This window comes from Melozone crissalis, unplaced genomic scaffold (assembly GCF_028551555.1).
Source record: "Melozone crissalis strain CALT ecotype California unplaced genomic scaffold, PUWL_Pcris_2 ptg000002l_1, whole genome shotgun sequence".
Lineage (NCBI taxonomy): Eukaryota > Metazoa > Chordata > Aves > Passeriformes > Passerellidae > Melozone > Melozone crissalis.
Genome location: NW_026535780.1, coordinates 20,428,858 through 20,448,812, shown reverse-complemented (window position 1 = coordinate 20,448,812; position 19,955 = coordinate 20,428,858). Strand labels below are relative to the sequence as shown.

At 42.5% G+C, this 19,955-nt stretch overlaps 1 protein-coding gene across 1 annotated transcript in view; it reads right to left on the bottom strand.

Annotated features, from left to right (window-relative positions):
- The window catches only part of ESRP1 (epithelial splicing regulatory protein 1), a 29,741-nt gene extending 11,799 nt beyond the window's left edge, over nucleotides 1-17,942 (bottom strand). The window contains exons 1-11 of the mRNA XM_054289671.1: nucleotides 17,811-17,942; nucleotides 17,476-17,604; nucleotides 16,519-16,632; nucleotides 13,941-14,055; nucleotides 6,662-6,760; nucleotides 6,508-6,562; nucleotides 4,563-4,673; nucleotides 4,344-4,476; nucleotides 4,215-4,257; nucleotides 2,612-2,913; nucleotides 1,321-1,539 (exon numbers count right to left, since the gene is read on the bottom strand). Coding sequence (XP_054145646.1) covers nucleotides 1,321-1,539; nucleotides 2,612-2,913; nucleotides 4,215-4,257; nucleotides 4,344-4,476; nucleotides 4,563-4,673; nucleotides 6,508-6,562; nucleotides 6,662-6,760; nucleotides 13,941-14,055; nucleotides 16,519-16,632; nucleotides 17,476-17,604; nucleotides 17,811-17,942 — 1,452 coding nt within the window. The remainder of the gene's footprint in view (nucleotides 1-1,320; nucleotides 1,540-2,611; nucleotides 2,914-4,214; nucleotides 4,258-4,343; nucleotides 4,477-4,562; nucleotides 4,674-6,507; nucleotides 6,563-6,661; nucleotides 6,761-13,940; nucleotides 14,056-16,518; nucleotides 16,633-17,475; nucleotides 17,605-17,810) is intronic.
- Between the last annotated feature and the right edge of the window lie 2,013 nt (nucleotides 17,943-19,955).

The following is a 19,955-nucleotide window of genomic DNA, read 5'->3' as shown; positions in this document are numbered from 1 at the left end:
CCAAAGCTAGAGAGAAATCTGAAGCTGGCTCAAACTCAAGCTCTGGGCCAGTCCTTCTCATTTTGGAGGGGACAACAACACTGTTAGCATCCTTTACACAGTCGTTTATGATTAGAGGATTGAAACCTGGGAACTTTGAGAAAGATAAAAACCTTGTAGTCAGGCAAAAGCAGTATTTGGGGAGAAAAAAAAAAGTCTGATAGCTTTGGGCAGAGCAAGAGTAGCAGACAGCCCTTAGGGTTATATGCACACACCAATTTCCTTATCCAGGTTCTTTCATTAGTGCTGTCAAGGGCTGATACTACTGTAAATCATTACTTCTGCTTTAGTATTTGCACTTTTCTTAGTCTCTCCCAGCACTACACATTCATTAGTTTTTTAGCCTTGTCTAGGTCAAGTTTCCACAGACACAGGAATGTCTTTAGATAGACAAGTACTGAAATAACTACAGTCCTTTCTCCATCCCCATATTCCTGAAACACAGAAGTCCTACTTGGGACCAGGAAGTATTTTTTAGTTTTGGCTGACATTCAGCCTAAGCTAAGACAATTTTAGAACCATAATTTTTATAGAGTTTTTTAATCAGCTTGTTCCATTGAACCACTCAGAGCATCTCCATGGAGTTAAAGGATTCCTCCCCCTGAAGTCACAAGAATAGAAAGATAAAGATCAGAAGAATGCACAATCCTTTGTCTAAAAGGTTTTCATAGAAACTGCTTCCATAAAACAATGGCAAAGATGTGACACTTTATACACATCAATGAACCATTAATCTTGGTGCTAAGCTGTGACTGTTTAAAGCAAGCAAGAACACAGGAAACCTTCTGACTTTTGACATGGGAATTCCTGTCTCTAGAAGGCTGCAGTCACATTTGTCCTCAAATATACTTGTGGCACATTGTTCAGCAAGGCAGGGACAAACCACTCCTTTGAGAGCTAACATTGCCCACACTTGTGTTTTGATGGCACTCCTCACCAGGTACAAGAGGAATCATGCACACTGTTGAGCAAGACTCTTCACTTCAAGCCTCCCACAGCTCAGGATCATGGCTGCTATTCCGGGAGCACCAACCCCTCCAAAACAGGCTCAGCTTTCAGCACATGGGTCTCAAGGAAAGAAACCACTCTACAGCAAATGCAGCAGTCTGCACAGCAGGGCTCAAGTCATCTGCTGCCAGCACATTTTAAGAGGAGAGCAGGAGGCACATTAGTACAATTACTGCTAGTCCCAAAGGTGCTTCCCTATGGATATCATCATCAGGACTGTATTCACACATACAAGCATTTGGCAGAGTGGCTAGAAACATGTTGCCTACCAACCTGGTGATTTAGAACCATGTGAACTCCATGGGTCCGAATATCTGTAGAAAACTCTCCCAGGAACTCCAGAATGTCCTCTATAGTAGCAGCATAGGGAAGCCCACGCAAACGTATGCAGTCTCTGATGTTAGTGGGAGGCACAAATTGTTGAGGTAATACTGGAAGAATTGGAGGTGTTGGGAGAGGAATGAGAGGTGTGGAAGAGTACCTGTTCAGCACCTGTGCAAAACAAAAACAGATTACAGAAGCCTCCTCACTCATTCTTCAACCTAGAACGAGTAAACACAACCCCAATGCCACCTGTTTTCACTCTGGGCAGTATTTTAAGGTACAAATGAGCTAGAGACAAACATTAACTGCAAAATATCTGCTTTCTAAGCACTGTGGTTTAAGCTCAGAATCTAGCAGACTTCTATAGTCATTCTATGATAAATAGTCTATTTTAAAACAATATGCTATTGTTTTAAAATATTTGAGTTCTTTTTTTCTTTAAAAACAGTTTTGTTTTGGGAAATTTACTTGAACAGATAATGCAAGTCTCAATAGAGATCTTAGAACATGAAACCTGTATATCTTAATTTCTTGGATACAATGACGTGGCTACAATTTGCATCACAGATACCTTTTAGAGTCATGCCGAGAAGTTATCTACCTCTACTGAAGCTCTGCAAATATTTTTGGAGACTTAAACAGTCCACTCAGCTCTCCTCCCTTTCCCTGACAGCTTAGCTGCAATTAATAGTCCACCAAGCCCTGTTAATCCAGACTCATCACTTTGAAACTCCTACCACCCTCTGCCAGGTAGCCTGTGCATCTGCAGAAGATGGCAGAGATCTGCCCTTAAAGACAATTTGTAGAATTCTTCAGACACATTACACTGGAGAGGACCACTATATCAAAAGGCTTTGCTTTTTTGTGTCACTGACTAAAGATAAACCTTTTAGCTCAAGATTTGTTGCTAAACACTCCTGAATAGATAATCATTGGACTTAGTCAAATTCAGAATATATAGTGTAAAGCACAACACCCACATCCACATTTTACAAAGCTATTGGAAGCCAAAATCCCAAAGGTTTGTATATGATTGAGAACATCCCTATACCATAAGATCTTACATTTAAAGGAAACAAAGTCTCCACAGAAATTCAGACAATACTCGTTCCAGCAAGAGTCAAGAGTGAGAAAAGGTAAAAGAAGCTTTCAAGTCAAGGCCCAGCATTATTTGCTTCCTCTACTGCCAGCATAGAAGTTTGGACTACAAAAAGCCAACATTTGAAAGGTTTGCACCCACCTGCTGAACTTCTGCTGCAGTGCTCCGGAAGAGTTCAATGTACCTTTTCCCCAGCAAATCCTTGTGCTTTTTCAGTGCATTTTGTGCATATTCCTCACAAGCAAACAAGACAAAGGCATCTCCTGTTGGCCTGCTGTCAGGGTAAGTGACAAACAGGACTCCCTCCTTTCCTCCTGTTACAGGGCAGTGCTGGCCAAAGAAAGTCAGCACTTCTTCTGTTGTTACATTGAAAGGAAGACCTCGCATCCTGACAATCACTTGGTTTTCTTTTGACAAGAACTGTGCAACCTCATTGGAAGTACCTTTAACAAGAAAAAAGTACAGAAGCACTTCAGTCTAGTATATAAAAATCATGTTACCCCATCATTTAGAGGAGATTGATCTTTATTCAAAGGAAAAATAGGGAGTGCTTGCAACATTCAAAGCTCAAGGAAAGCGCAATCTGTCAATCTCTTGTGTGAGCGGGACCTGTGCTATTGTTCCCCTTGTCTAACTGTGGAATACCTCTGGCATGCTCTGGAGCCATACTATATGGCAACCAAGTCCCCAGATCATTGTCCTGGGAAAGAAAGCTGGAAGAGCAGCTTGAAAACAGCTCAGGGATTTCATCCTACCTCAACAGAACTGTCAAAGCCTAACAATTCTACTTTCAGTACCTTCAAAAGACCAGTGATGCTAACAACACAACCTTATTCAAAGGTAGTTGCTAACCAAATTCATATCTTAATACAGTCCTTTCACTTACAGCTCTCATTCTGCAGAGTTTGGTTGTACCAGACACACCATTCTTCATGAATGTCACTGTGCAATGTCTTTCCCTGTCTTTCCTTCCAAACCTATCAGTTAGCTATAGAGTTGACAGCTTAACAGCATCTCCCACTCTGAAGCCTCAAGCTCAGATCTCCAGTTAGTCACTTACAAACCTCAGCCCAAATCTCAGTCAGGAAGCAAAGAGGAACTTAAAGTATTATAGCAGATAAAACAGCTTATTGGCTCTTAATTCAAATTTTGTATGCTTGCAGACAAAGGGGAAGAAAAAGAGATTAAGAGAGAGTTTGAAGTGAAAATTTTGCAGCCTCTCAATTATCAGCAAATATTTCAAGATTCCCCTTAAATAAGTATTTCCCCTAAATCCTCCCAATTAAGTCTGAGGCAAAGATTTGATTTGAAGAAAATCAGTTCCATAAATCCCTTGTATTTACACTGTGATATCTGTTTGTTCTTACATGCATGCCTCCACAGCAACAGCAGTTATATTGTTTTGAAAAACTACTCTGGTTTCATTTTTTCAGCAATCAATAGCATTTAGATTCCCACTATCATGAAGATGACCTAACAAATTAAGTTCATATACAAGATCACTTTGCCCAATCTAATTCGGATTGACAGGCTGCTTGAAAGTGGCAAGAATGTGGAAGAGAGGCAGACAGATAAATCATGGATCATCTTGGACTGCTGCTAGCAGGATACATAATAATCAATACACCAGCCAACTTCTTGTTCAAAGACAGGAAAAGGGGCCACATTCAACAGGAGCATTTTGCAGCCAAAAGTTAGAGATGCTGATGGAACAAAGCATCCCTTTTCATCCCCTAAAAATTACCTCCTGCAATTTTAAGGAAGTCTTCACCTGTTGCCTTGTATACCTAAAGGAAAAAAAAGGAACATGTGATTGGCATGTAATTTGCATTCATTTCAAGAAGACGATTTCAAAGCCCACCATGTCACCCACCTCTATGTATCGGTTCCCCATGTGATGCTTGTGCCTTTGTAGTGCCAGATCTCTGTGCTCTTCGCTCACGAACCTCACAAGAGCCTCCCCATTCCTCCTACCTTGGGCATTGAGACAGAGTGCAGCACCTCCTCTGCAAGATTTAAATCAAGAGATGAAACTCCATGACCTATGCAGCTGAAGAGCCACAAAGGTACAAGTAAATTCTTCACTACTAACTTGGCAATATTTAGACCTTTGAAGAACCTCGCTATGTCCTGGTCAGATGACTGCCATGGCAATCCTCTTGCTCGGATAACAGCATTGTCATCCACAAGTTCCATCTTGCTGCTGCAGGCACAGAAAGAAGTGGTAATGCAGAGACATCTGTCATACACCAACCTGTCTGCTCATCATTTATACTCCAGGAACAGGCTTCTGTCCCTGTTCCATGTCTGCTGGATAGCAATGCCAAGGCAGTGAGGCCCAAGTGCCACCAACAATTGAAAGCTGTTGTACAAGTCTCTCCAAGGGACAGTTTGCTTTGTTAAGTTGCCCTTTCCAAATTCCCCTTTCATGTTTTACCACATTTACTCTTTGAGCTGTCATCTCTTCAATCATATTCCCAGTTAATTTCCCTTTCCTGACATCATTTGTCCTTCTCCATTATCTGAAGAGGGTTACTGGTATAAAAATCAAGTACCTGCAGTTCCAGTCTAGCTAGGAAGATATTGAAGCAGAACCATTAGATATAACAGACATTAGTGCTTATTATTTCTACTGTGACAGTGAATAAGAACCAGTCACAAGCCAAGACCGAATCTGTTCAGGGTGTACCCAGCACACACAGGACTCTGGCCTGAAGAGTCAAGCCTTAACATTGCTGGCTGGGGCCATCACTGTGCCACTAGAGACTAACATAGCTAAAGGCTACATTGGCTGCTTAGCATGGGAATAGCTTAGCCACAGAAAGCCAGGTTTAATTGGTCATTACTACAGTCCCTTTTGTTCCCTTATTTCTTGAAAGTGTCAAGTTCAACAAAACCTCACAGCTGCCCAAGCCTGCCTGTCTGGTCATCACAGGAACAGCTTTTTTGCACAAAAGAGCTTAAGTGATTGATTAAGTAGATAAAGTGTTGCTCAGTAGTAGAGGACTCTCACATACAAAAGGGCTGTGGTATGCCTGGTGGGTCATGTTTAATTTCTCAGGTGGTCTTTCTGTAGATGTCTGTCTCAAACTGTTCCCCCTTACCTCCTAGTTCTGTACTTCTCATTATCTCAAATAAAATGTGAACCTTCCACTTCATCCCAGAATTCCGTTAGTGAAAAGGAAAAAGGTTAGAACAAGGCTGAACATAGCCTCTGAGCTAATCTCTCTGGATACTGTCTACCAATGTTGCATTTTTTCTTACTTTTTTTGACTCAAAAGTATAAGCATCATCTACTGTTATGACAGATCCTTAATCTGAAAGAGGGAAGTGTTTGTATAAGATGGGAATATAAATAAGGTCAGTTTAACACTAGTATCTTGTGATATTGCAGAGAAATTATTGAGAAAACCACTGAGAAAAATCTGTATTTACACATAGAAAAAAGGCAGTTATACTAAAAAAAAACAAGCCCATAATCAACTACCCAAGCAACAAAGCAGGCAACAAAAGCAGATAAAGCTTTATGCTTAAAACATATTTGGGAATAAGAATCACCATAGATTAAACAACTGAGTGGTAGCACAGTATTCCTGGCACGATATCTTTATAAAAGTGTTTTTTCCCTATTAAAAAAATTCTGTATATGCAGTACCTGTGCAGTAAATTGCAGGAAGAGTGCAGTAGTTAGTACCTAACAGGGTTATTTCTGAAACACTGCTCATTCTTTGTTAATAGCACAACACATTTAGTACCCATTATAAGCACTTATTAGCAGAACACAGATCTCGGCAGCTAACAGGCAACACTGAAGCCTAACAAGAAAACCGGTTTGTATCTGATCATAGATTGCCTGTTCCCTTTCCCACTTGAAGGATCTAATCAATTCCCCTAGCAGTGGGAAGGCAAATAAATATAATGGTAACAGCTATCAGCAAATTAGGAAGAGAGAAGTACAGCTGATCTACACAGTAACCTTAAATAAAAAGTGACGGGGGTTGAAACACATGCAACAAGAAGAGGGAGGAAGTACTTACCAAGGTCCACTTTCAAATTTGTAGTTTACCCTTTCTGGATCTGAAAATCTGTGATCTATGAAATAGAGCACAAGTTATTTCCTATTTTGTCAATGTACAGGACGGGCAGCAAAACCAAAGAAGAAACAAAAACTCATTCATCATCATCACTTACTGTATGGTTCAGATATTAATGTTAAAACAATATTCCCCATATCTTCAACTTGAGAGGCTCCATAGGGAAATGCTGGACTGCTCTTGTCAAGATTTAAATCTTTTTGCTGGAGTTAAGTCAATCATCACCAAACAGATTTCTAATTGGTTTCCTGCTATAGCAACTTTCATGTTGTCCTTGTAAGTTGCTTCTCAGAGGAAGATTTAATCCATCTTCCTGCTGGGATACATTAGCTGCTCTGCCTTGGCCTCGAGTTACTGCCACCTGTGGGAGTGCAAGGTCACTGGAGAAAGCATCTGGGGACAGGAGACCCCATAATAAGGGCATGTATTTAAAATGTTTGACAGATACACTGATGCATGTGGAAGAGACTGGAGCCCTGTGCTCTTTAATTAACATCCTCTTTAATCTTCAGGGGAAGATTTGGGGCAGGAGAAGAAGCAAACAATCAACTGAAAGCTCCAGAAATGGAGGGATATACCACATGATTTTTGACCAGGAAAATCCCAAAGCAGAGCAAGTATCTCACCACTTCAACAAAATTCATAAGTGACACCTTGTCTAAACCTTGCCCACTCTTAAAAGTTATAACCCAAGTTTTGTGCTGTTGCACAGAAGCATTTTGAGAATCTGGTTAGAGTCACCAGTCATGTGTTTTGCCAAGAGGTAAAACAGAGCCCCACAACCCATAGCTTCAGTCCAAAGGATTTTGGAAATGACTGCAATAGAGAGCAGGAAGCATCCTGTCCCAGGAAGGCCTTAGAAAGACTTTTTTTTTTCCAGACAACTGTAAACAGTTTACTATGGTATCTCCTCTTTTCCATTATATTTGCCTCTCTCCAACACCAAGCTACAGGACTGCAAGATTATTTGCAGTTCTACTCCATTCTTCATTAAGTAGATTTTTAAAAAGGTCTTCTTCATTCTTTTTCTTTGAGGACTGAAGGGCAAAAAATGTAATCAAGAACAGAACAAAAATAAGGAAATCTGGGAATAAGTGTTGCACTTTTTACTCCCTTTATCAGTTTGCATCAAGACTTCAGAACAAAAATGAGAGTTTCTTAAACAAGACCCATCCTGACATGGAGGTACAATAATGCAACACATTGAAAACAGCCAAGGGCATCAATTATTTGCCCACATGCTCCCCAGACTACATTAAACACATCTCAAATGCTCCAGAGCCCTCATTATGATGCCCAAAGGTTGCTACATAGTCCAAGACAGCACTCCTATTTTAAGAGGAAACCTGCTTTCTCTGCCTAGATCTGAGCAACATTTGAGTTGTCAGATGCCTACATGAAGTGCAGGGAACAGAACAGTTTCTGTTAGAAACAAACACCTCATACCAGCTTTGTTGTATCATCTCATCAACAGGTGAGCCAGCACAAATTTCTTTGTGGAATAAGGTCTTCCCTATTATTCGTAGGATGACAGCAAGTCATCCTACAGAAACAGATTTTTAGAAAACTGTTTAACAGTTGTCTTGTTGCAAGTGAAAAATAACTTGAACTGAATTAATGCATTCCTCTAACACAGCAAGGAAAGGAAAGCTGCTGTGCCAACAATACACTTCAGGCTAATTTGATTTTGAAGCTTTGCTGGTTTTAAGTGTGCATTGGAGTATGGAATGTGAGAGGATGATGCTTAGTCTTAGAAAAACATTTGAAGCTTAAGTGAATTATCTTAGTTTAAAAACCAGAATATGTAAACCAGTGATCCCTCTCCTCCAACTGCTGGACTATAAATAGTTTCCTAGTTATTGCCTTTACCCTCCCCCTCCTAGTACCTTCTTTGAGGTAAAGTACTGAGAACATCATATAGTTTTCTTAAAAACCAAGCCAAAAAGCCTGAGCAACTCCAAAGCACGGTTTAAGAGATTATGACTATTTATGACAACAAAAAAATTCTTAATCACAGTCTCTCTTCCTAAGCTTTAAACAAGCTCAAGCTCACTACCTCCTCTGCCCCCAGAAAGGGGGGGTTGGAAAAAAAAAAAATAACCCACAAAGAGACTCTCGCAGAGAGGGTGCCTAAGCAGCACCACACAGATGTTTCTGGGCACCTTGTATATCAGAGCAGAGGAGTGCTCCTCCTCCCTTTCCTGACACTGCTCCCCCCTTAGCACCTAACAGCTCCACACTGGGCTTGTGCAGAGCCTCTGCTGTTCACAGAGGGAACCAGAAGCTGCTGATGGTGCAGGTGTTGGAACCCCGGTCTTGCCCAACCAAGTTTTATGAAGATTTTGGAAAAGTGTTTCCTCTGTCAAAAGTCAAGAGAAATAGGGCAGGAGTTTCAATAGTTATTCCAGCAGGGGACATGCATACACATGTGCTTGGCTGTTAGACTGTGCTGTCAGAACTGAGAAGGCATTTCAATATTTCCTTTGTGCTGAGCCAAAGATCCCTACAAGTGATCAGCATTTAGAGAGGGGAATGAGCAATGTGAGAGGTGCAGGAATTTGAAGAGAAGCCATCACACAAGATAAAAAACAAGGACCCCACCCCATAATATTCTTCAGTGAAACTGTTTTCTGAAAACACTAGTCCACAGGAGAGGCAGTTCCTGAAAATGCTCTAGTGCCAATAGAAGCTGGTACTAGTTGTAAAACACAGGGAGTCAGTTGTGCCAAACTCTAGAGAAATATAAACACAGTGGAGAGGAGGAAGTAAGTCATCAACATTATTGCAGGCATAACCTCACAGCTTCACCTCTGATTAGTTAGAAGCACAGCTTTTCAGCAAGACTGCAGAAGAAAATTGATCATTTTCTGCATGTTTAAAGAACATATTAAGTAAAAATCTGTATTCTAATGAACAAGATTGACTACACAGAGGTAGACATCTATGGACAGAGGCACTAGAAATTATGGTACTTGGGAAAAAATAGAAATGAAATAGTCTATAAAGCCTATTCCTTGTTCTGTGAAGGGATAGGAGACCACATATATGTTTCTGTACATTCATATTTAAGGGATGCTTCTCCTGGGCAATTGGAGAAAGACAATTACAGGGGATAATCCAAGTTCACATTTAAAGAAGTGTTAGAAACCAGACATGGCTATCCAGAGCTAATATATGCAGTAGCACCTACATGTATATTCTTAATGAAGCAACAAGCAAAAGACAGTCCCAAATAAGGCAGGATGGGAAACAAGGAACTACTTAATCCTAGTATGCAGCTGTGGTACCACCTCCTGCAACACTCAGCAAGTTAAAGGGAGCAGGAAGGAAAGGTATATTAGGGTGACCTCTCTAACATGGAAGAAACTTCTAAATTATTTCCTCAGATGTAGCGCCACAGCTTCATTCACTGCCAGTGTCCTCCAAGACTTATTCCTTCTCACTGTCTCTTAACTCCTTTCTCATTGAATAACTAACTTAACCTGAGATGACATGAAATAGCATTGCAATTGTGCTCTGCACTGATGCTTTGCCCTTTGTTCTGTTTCTTATTTAAGTCCCCTTAGACAGAAGATTACATCTTTCTACATAATGCTTTGCATAAATGTAATGTAATATAATATTAGCCAGTTCCTGAGTACTATTACAGGAAATACAAATAGCAATATCCAAGATTCTCACCTAATAACCAATTATGGGCATTTTATTGCTAGAGTTAAGCACTATTGGTTATAATTGTGCTCCATATTATTGTTTCGAAGACACCCAGGTAAAAACACAAAAACAAACCAAATAATAAAACCCCAACAAATCAAGTTTCAGTACTACAATATCCAGCATATTAAACAAGTTGTTCTGGAGTGCCCCTGAGTTTCTACTGACAACACTGGCAGATACTCCTAGTAAGAAGTTACCCTCACACATCCAGTTCAGAAGTGAATGGAGCAAACCAAGTACTGGAGGAAGTAAGAGCTATTTGCCATTTAATAGCTTCTGCACACCCAATCTCGAGGCAAAGGATGAGTCTTCTGCAAACCTAATAGGAATAGTCATGCAAGCTTTATTCACTCCACCCTGAAGGCACTCACAGGCTGAAAACTGGCTCAGCAAGCTTTGCAAATCAAGAAGTGTAGCAAGTATGGGAGGTATAGAGGGTGCAAGAACAACCCTCCTCCTTTGTATGCTTACACATTAAAAAAAAAAAAAATGTCGACAGACCCAAGTTCTTTTCTCTGCTGCAACATGATCGCTTCCCTCAAGTTTTGTTACTCAAAATTTCTCATAATTGTCCTGCTGTCATTACACTTACACAATTCTGACAAAGTCTGCCAGAAAGCTGTCTCATATACAAGAACTGTTTTGACACTATGAGTTAGGCAGCAGTAGTACTCAGAGATAATTACAACTAGTCTCAGTTCTGCCTTGGTCCCTTGAATTTCATAGCATTTTAAACATTGCTTTACTTTTATCTAAAAGAAATGAGTTGCTGTTTGTTGTGAAATGTATAACTTCTTGCAGGGATTGGGAGTAAAGATTTGTAAAGCTTTCACCTGAGTTCTTAAGTTTGGCATGGTTTCATTGCTGTACACAAGTTTCAAGTAGCCTCCTGAGAGAGTAAGTCCACAAAGTACTTTCTAAAGGAAAACCCAGCCAGTTATTCAGTCTATTATCTCTATGCTCTTTTACAGGATTGTGCTTGCCTTGTCTGCAAGAAATACATAGCCAAGCACCTACATTCCAGTGTACTGTATACGGAAATATGTATCTGGAATTGACTGTGCTGTAGGAAGTTATCTCCCCTGACAGCTGGGAACAGCTGTGTACATTTCTCATTTGCCTGTAATCTGTTATTTGAGCAAAAGTGACCCATCAAAACAAAAGCTTTTGAAGAATTTAATAACTTCAATGACTGTAGATTAATACCCAACTTTCTGCTAACTATTTCATATAGTAAAAGTTTCCTCTTACTGATCACAACCAGGCTATACACATATAAATGGAGACGTAAGCATATGAAGGGATGTGCCCAAAAATCCTTCTACTCATGCTTCTACCAGTCTGTAAATGCAGATCTCAAATATCCAGTCAGCTCCATACCAAAACCTCTATCCTCACCAAATGCTAATGTATCTATAGTTTCTGTGGCAGAAATCGTGGAAGGGTCATACACCCTCTTTACCTGTGAGGCCAAGAAACTGCACTTTCTACCAGAATAAAAAGAACTTGATCAGATTCTATGAGCTATTCTGCAGCTTCATTTCAACCTCCTGTACTTATTTCTGATTTGTTTTTGTGTCCACACTCCAGCATATCCATACATGAAGGAAGAAGAACTAAACAACTCTGCATACAATTTATGGAATTAGTCTTTAGACTCCACAACTGCTTAAACAATCTTTTTATGCTAAACATCACATACACATCCCTGGTCTACAAGGGCAATTAACCTGTGCAGCTTCTGACACTGAGGAGATTAAGTTGATATATTTCAGCAAGATGAGGAGAGAGAAAATTATCATATTTGCCAATAATAGAAGAACAAAAATTGTTTTACCCTTTTTGGTCTCTGCATCCTCTGCTACCACACTCACACAACTAATAGGGGAAAGACAATTGATTTTAGCCACATTGCATAAACATAGCAAGTTTACAAATAAGAGCCTCAGCAGTCACAAAACAAAATAAGCCACAAAAATAAGTGCAAAACAAGAATGAAGCTAGGTTAATATACCTTAAGAAGCATATCTTATCCAGAACTGGGACTCAAGCTGAGTGTATTTGGATAGACTGACTAAGCTTCTGGGAACTTAGAGAAAATATTACTGGCAATTGCCAAAACTACTCTCAGGCAGCACTAACTCTAACTCCTGACAGTTACCTGGCTGGGTGGTAACAGGTAACAGAGTGGTCTGCCCCCTCTCCCAGCAGGCAGGGAATACACAGTCCATCACCACACCCTGGCTGACCAGTGACACTCCAGGTAGCTACAGTCATACAACTCCTTCCACAGTGGAAAAGCATACCCCAGACATTCACATAAGGAGAAAACAAGGGCAACTCTCTGAAACAGCTAAAGTAGCTCATTGTCTTTAATTTCTCCAGATTGTGTCAAAACATTCCCTAAACAATGTATTAGATTTTTGACCATAACTTTAAGAAGTCTCCATCATCCAGTTTCAATGCACCACAGCATTTAAGTCACTTTTCTACATAAAGATTCAGATCCATTCACACTCTAAGTGTACTGCTTTCCTTCAGAATATGGGGAGAAATAATTTTTGCCCCTTCATTAGCCAAGATTAAGATTAACTTGCAGACAACAAAGCAGAGGAGAATGGTTAAACACAAAAATCTACCCCATATGTGTATTTTATGCCCCCAACAGGTACAAAGCCCAGGCAATACTAGTTCTGCAGTGAAAGCCAAAAAATTTCTGAAGCCACAGACATCACCTCTTAATGGCAACCACTCCAGGGACACAATAAGCAAGTCAGAAGAAAAGTTATTAAAAACAATAGCAGCAGCACCAACCACCAATACCCAAGACAAATACCTCAAATTCCTTTATTCCTCCTTGATACTTGACTTTTGTGACCACTACTCCAACAGCTCAGTAGCTCTGTGTTGAGGAATATTTTTGGGATAAGGACTGAAGCTTGCAGCAAGAGGGGAGACTGCCAGGGAAGAAGGCACAGCCAAATCACAGCTTCAGCTCTCAAGTTCAGACTAGGGAAGAGACAGGATGGGGTTACAGACCCCTTGAGACTATTCAGAAAGTAGTTTTAGACATCCCTATCACTGAAAATGGAAACCTACTACTGACTGCATCTTGGTGCCAGCCAAGCCTCACCCTGTGAGGTGTAGCATGTGCACCTTCTCTGAGACTGAATACCACATGTTGCAACAGCATTCCTGTGTTAGAGATTCACTACTAGGTCACACCAAGAGTAACCATCTCCTCTCCTGAAAACTAAGGTGGTCTCCCAATATTTTCTCTTGTCTAAAATAAAATAAAAATCTAACTGATGCTGTAAAACTCAACCCCCAAACTTAATATTACAATTCACAACAGCAATCTGAAAAAAAAAAAAAGTGCTGCTGCACCATCACTGTGACATTTAAAGAGAGACAAATATCAAGATGGCAAAGAAAACATACAGAAGTCAAGAAGAAATACAGGATTTTCTCCATGGAAGCATTCATCCTCATATGCTTTTATCTTTATCTTTGTGAGAAAACTAAGTACAGCTCCGAGTCACTCATTAAAGTTATACCACCCCTAAACATGTGTTGCAAGCATTACTCATACACCTCTGTCCTAAAATTCAGCCAAGACTGTAACAGCAGCAGAGACACCATCACTGTTGAAAGGATACATTCTGTCATGGCTGCAACATCGAGTTTGCTAACTTCAGGTGAGCCAGGGCAACACTTCTTGAACTCTTTCCGCAAGTCAAAAAAGGAGTAGAAGCATTCAGGCAGTGAAATATTCTGTAAAAGGAATAAAGTAACCACTGTCAATTAGGGTGAGTTTAACCTACTTTGTGTATAGATACCAAACCTTCTAACAATAGCTTTAGAATAGATAGGAAACACAAACAATCTCTTTGCAACAGATTGCTCTTCATAGCTCTTCTTAGCCAGGTACGTATGTTCATAAACCTTTTTTTTCTTAAACAGCTTTCTCTTTATATTGTTTACTAAGAGAAACGTGCTTTTGCACTGCCAGATAAACATTTGCCATTATTACTAGAGCTTCAAATCCAACATATATGTAGCAGAGAAAATGCCTCCTATTGCAAGATTTATCATCAGTTCTTGATTACAATTTTAGCTATATGAAGCCAGAGGGTAGTCAGTTCAGTTTGTAGAATTAAGCAAATTTCACAAGACTAGCAGATATTTTAGTTTATAGAAAAGGCTCTTTTCAGAGAATAGTCACACTTCAAATATTTATTTCCAACAAATAAAAAATCTGACTGTGCAGAAGAGGGTTTGACATGGTGCAGAGGTTGTCAGCCCATGCATGGTAACTGCTTTAACTGCAGCATACAAGGCCAGAAGCAAGTTATGCAGCCCACTAGAAGTCAACGAAACCCTTCTTGCCCACCACTACATCTACCACGTGCTTCTAAGCTTTTTAGGAGTGGAAAGGAGAAGACATGGAGAAGTCTTGGGGGCAGCTCTTACAACCAATGCAAACCCTTATTCCTTCAGCTAGCTCTTCATCCCAGACAGAATACCTACCTACTCCTTTGGGCTGTTTGTTGCCTGCAAGGCCTTTGTGGACTACAGATAAAGGCTTTCTGGGATTTAACAACTAGTTAGCATGTTGGCATTGTAACACATAGCAGCCTATGTGAAATCACATCTTGGGAGCCCAAAGAACACAGTTTAGGCTCTAAAACAAATTCTGCTTTGAGAACATTAGAGCTTATCTTAGCATATGGACCAGTGTATTAGGCAAACTATACTCTTTTAAGACTTATGAAAATGCAGATGGGCTTGCCAACATTTCCTGCTCTAGTTTTAGCAAGATTTTCTTCCTTGATGTGAAATGAAGTTCTGTACTTCATTTATGTTCTTTTGGAATGGCTGATGCCAATTCATTCTCTGAATACCAGGAGTTGCTAGATGGCTTCAGAATGGATATCTTAGAAATAAATATCTTCTCAAGAGCCTACAGATTTCTGCCTATCTGGATCTTAGTGATCCCACACTCCGATCCCTGCATTAGAATATTCATCAAAAAACTATTACAAGTCTCATAAGCATCTGGTTTACTTAATCTACAGGCAGCACAAGGTAAATTACAAATGGACCATTCTCAACAAAAGAGCAACAGAAGAGTTCGATAAAGATGTGATGCCTGTCTGCGATTATGTTATGATACAGGAAAAGGATCCCTGACATCAAACCAACTAAAATAACTGTAGGATGTGTCCCTTCTTTTGCTCACATAATTTAAATGGATAACAAATTTTACTTTATTAGCCAAGAAGAAAGTCTCTTAAAAACCTGTTTCCACATTTTCTCATGCTTTATGTCATAGAAGGCAAGTTACATATATAAGAACTGTCCCTTCACTGTGAATAATGCTCACTGTTCCTCTTCTAAGCCTTCAAAGCTATCAATACTTAAACCACAAACAAGTTCTACAACCAAGCTCATTCAGTATCACTTCTGTAACAGCACAGACCTGCAGCAGTGTCCCTTCAAAGATGGGACAGCAAATTGATGGGCACAGAAGTCAAGTACAATGAGAGGAGCAGAACAGCTCAGTTACAGAGCAATGCATGTTCATACCAAACCACAAAATGAGGTGTTATTAATATTGAGGCAGCTATTTCAGAACCAGAGAGACTCACATATTGCTGCAACCCTATCACTAAAAAAAATGCAGGCAGGACTCCATAACACTGTTAGTGATTTGGCAACTCTGAAGTTATGGAAAACTCCAGACCACAGGACAATCATCACTCACAGCCTGCCTCACTCTACTGTTCAGCTCCTTACAAATATGAACACTTCCCTTGGAGTGTCAACTCAATACCCAAAGATTGAAAGTTGATATAACTAGGCACTAATGTAAAATTTCAAAAAACAGTTTATGGTTAAGATGGTTAATTATTTAGCAACAATCTCACATCCTACCTGTTAACCCTGTAGAAGCTACAAGTATATTGTATATATATAGATACAATATGTTGCACCTTTCTCAAGAGCCTCTTCCTTCTGATTTAACTTAAAAAGGCATCTCAAGACCACATAAGGACAGGGCACTGTACATGCCTTCCACACAGACAGGCTCTTTAGCCTCTAAGCACATTACATATGAGCAATGTTTGTGCTGCAGTTGTCTGGAGGTACCCTCATACCAGAGAGAAGTTGATTTGTTTTGCAAGAAATCATAAAAAGCACATTAAGAGTAAGACTTAAGCTACAACTACATACCTTTTTGGAAGCTTCAGGGTGTAGAACCTGCCTAATGTGCAACTGTCCATCAGTACAGAAACAGAAAGATGTACCCACACCAATGTTCAGTTCATTGCTCACAGACTGATTAAACTGTTGGCAGGAACAAGAAAAGACATACACGTTACAGAGATCAGAGTGGCACCACTAGGCAGCGTCATCAGTTGGTAACGTTATTCCTGGGCAGCAGGAACACAGACCTGGAATTCTTTTTCATATAAGCCTATTTCTTCACTTCTGTAGATTTGTTTCTTACTAGCTAAGCACATGCTAACTTCCATGATAAATCTCTTCACAAGGAAATCACCCCTTTCTCCCCTTCTAATGAGATATGGCTACACAGACAGCCCACACCACAGAATAAAATCCTTTTCAAGATTTGCAAGAGCATTGCAATGAGACAAAGCTGATTGCAAAGACCTGAGGCAGTACTGGGGCAAAAGAGTTTTTTAGACAGGGCATTCAAACACGTCAGAAAGAAGACAGGCTTTCAGCCCTACCCTCAATGGGAATCACACACACTTCCTTGTTAATCTAGAGGCTTCAGCACCATCATCTTCCCAGGACTGACGAGCACAAGCCTTAACAGGGGACACCTAAAGCTGGCTTCTTCCAACATTGATTAGGGCTCCCCCTCAGCTGAAACTCACTCAGGGTCCAGCATGGCAGGAGAGCAGAGCAGGGCAGGGAAATAGCTAACCCTAACCTTCCTCTCTTGGGGCTCAGTTCTTCCCAAGGCAAATAAAGAGACGGCAAGGGAGAAAGCCTATAACTGTAAGGCTTTGTGGGCCTTTCTGGCCCACACGTGTTTGTGCTGCTCCCGTACCAGGCTCCACTGCTCTGATGGTGGCGGTAAGCAGACGATGATACCACCTCCACCCCACGGGGGAGCTCCCCAAGGAGACCGGCACTCAGCGGCCAGGTATGGGGTGTCACCTGTCTCAGTGCCTGCTCCAGCGGTGGAGCCAGTGCCAGGCTCTCCACATCCACTTGGGTGATCTCGTGGCACTCAGCCGTCAGTTCTGTGTGGTCAGGCCGGACCAGCACGTCATGCAGGTGCCCCAGCTCCAGAGAAAGCAGAGGAGGGGGTGAGTCAGCGCTCCGGGCTGAAAGTCCCCACCTGCAGCACCAGCCCCGACCCTCCACCAGAGCTTGCTCCAGCCTGGGACACCCACTACCAGCCCAGCGCCGAGACCGCCCTGCCCGCATCCAGCATGGCAGGCGCCAAGGGGAGCAGCAGGTCGGGGTGCTCCCCCGTCGGGTGAAAATACCTCCTTACTCCTCAGGTCGACCACTTTCCACAGGAGCTGGAGCAGCTCTCGCTCGTCTGAGCCCAACCTTGCCCCGTTGGTGCCCGCCGTGGTCACGAAGAGAATCACCAGGTAGTCGGGAGACGCCGTCATCGTGCCACCGGGCCAGCAGAGAGGATAAAAAGAAGGAAAGGGAGAAGAGGGGAAAGAGAAGAAGCCGGAAACTTTCCTTGCCCCAGGCGCTTCCAAGCGAGACCCAAGCGGCAGAACCCCCAGCTGCAGCCGCACTCCCCAAGGACCTGGCGTGGGGGAGGCGCACGGCTCCCCCTCTTTCCCACCCCCTTTTCCCCGAGGTGGGTGTAGCCGCTCCCGCACCAACTGCACTGCACTCCTGGGAAAGGCGCAATGGCTGCGAGCTTTTCTGCGCGGGGCCGCGGCAGCACCTGCCCGCCCCCGGCCCACGTGGTGCAGGTAACACACACCTGGCGCCGCCGCCCATTGGCCCCGCCGGGTGGGGACGTGGCAGCGCGCCGGGGGCGGCAGCCGGAGTGCGGGGCCGGGATTGCGGGCGGGACGCCCGGCGCGGACCGGGATTGCGGAGATGTTGTGGAGGCGCGACTGTGGAGGAGCAGCCCCGGGCCCCTGAGCAGCCTCAGCGTGCCCGGAGCCTGGCGAGCCGCGCCTTCCGCCAGCGAGGTGCGCTGCACCGGGATGGTGCAACTCCTGAGCGACCGGGCGGGATCGCCCGGTCCTGCCGGGACTTGCCGCAGAGGGCACTTCTGCTCCTGCCCTGCTCCGGCAGCTCCGTCCCCCGGACGGACGGGCAGGGGAGATGGCCACGCCGCTCGTAACAGCCCCGGCGGGTCCCCCGCTTTGGTCGGGCCCGGAGGGGCCAGCGTGGTGCCAGGGAGCGCTGTGTCGGCGTGCGGACCGGCTGCCCCCGGAGCAGCTCCCAGGGAGACCAGCGGCTCAGGGCACTAATGCCTTTTCCTCTGTCCTCCTTAAGGCAGCGGCATCGCAGCTTCTCTACGGTTCTGGCACGGCGGATCAAGTCGTGTGTTAACAGCTGGCTGGTTTGGCCGTCGCAGCCTTTCCTTGATGAGCCGGTGATTTTGGCTCTTTTGACAATCTCTCTTGTTTTATGGTAAAATCTCTATTTTAAAATCTCCTTTTTAAATGCATAATTCTCCAACACAAATTTTTTTCATCAATTCTCCAACACAAATCACAGAACGCAGAGTAAAAAGCACTAACTTTCTGCAGGGAAATCCTGTGTTAACTTAATTCTTTAGGATCTCAATTGTTCATTTCCAACTTCATTGAGATGCTGCTTCTTGAAATTTTTACTGAGATCACAGACTCATGGGATATACTGAGTTAGAGGGTGATGCCATTTGGGCTTTGCCTTTTTTTATGTTCTCTGTGTTCTTCACACATATATTTGTAACTAATTGAATTTGTAATTCAATTAGTAGCTAGTTTTCCCAGTACTTTTCCATGGCCTTTCCCTAAGCAGAAAGACAAAACAAACTCCAGAGCTCTAAGCCCCGGGGGGTACAAGGCCCCAGCAGTTCTGGTTCTTGGTTCTTCCTGGGAACCAAGGCCGAGAATGACTCTTGGAGATACATTCTCATGGACAAAGTACAGCCAGTGCTGAAGGAGGGGGCTCCAGAGAAGGGGCTTGACCTGGGGGGGAATTGAATCACCACTTGTCCTTCTAATTAGTGCTTTTAATCAGTTTTGCTAATTTCCTAAAACCTACAGGAATGTACTCACCCCTGGAGGGGGTAGATTTTTGTGGAAGTTTTCCATAACTGCCCCTGAAGGCCTTCATTAAAGATCCTCTTTTATATTACCTCCTTACTAAAATTATCTCGAGTTTCATTTCCAGGTTGGGAAATAGGCAACAAGGGGACCCATCAGGATCATTGAGTACAACTCCTGGCCCTGTGCAGGAAACCCCAAGAATCACACCATGTGCCTGAGTGTTATCCAAATGCTTCTTGAACTAATGAAGGCTTGGTATTGTGACCACTTCCCTGGGGATCCTGTTCCAGTGCCCAGGAACCCTCTGGGTGAAAAGCCTTTTATTGATATCTAACATAGACTTCTCCTGACTCAGCTTCATGCTGTTTCCTCAAGTTCTTGTCACTGGTCACAAGAATG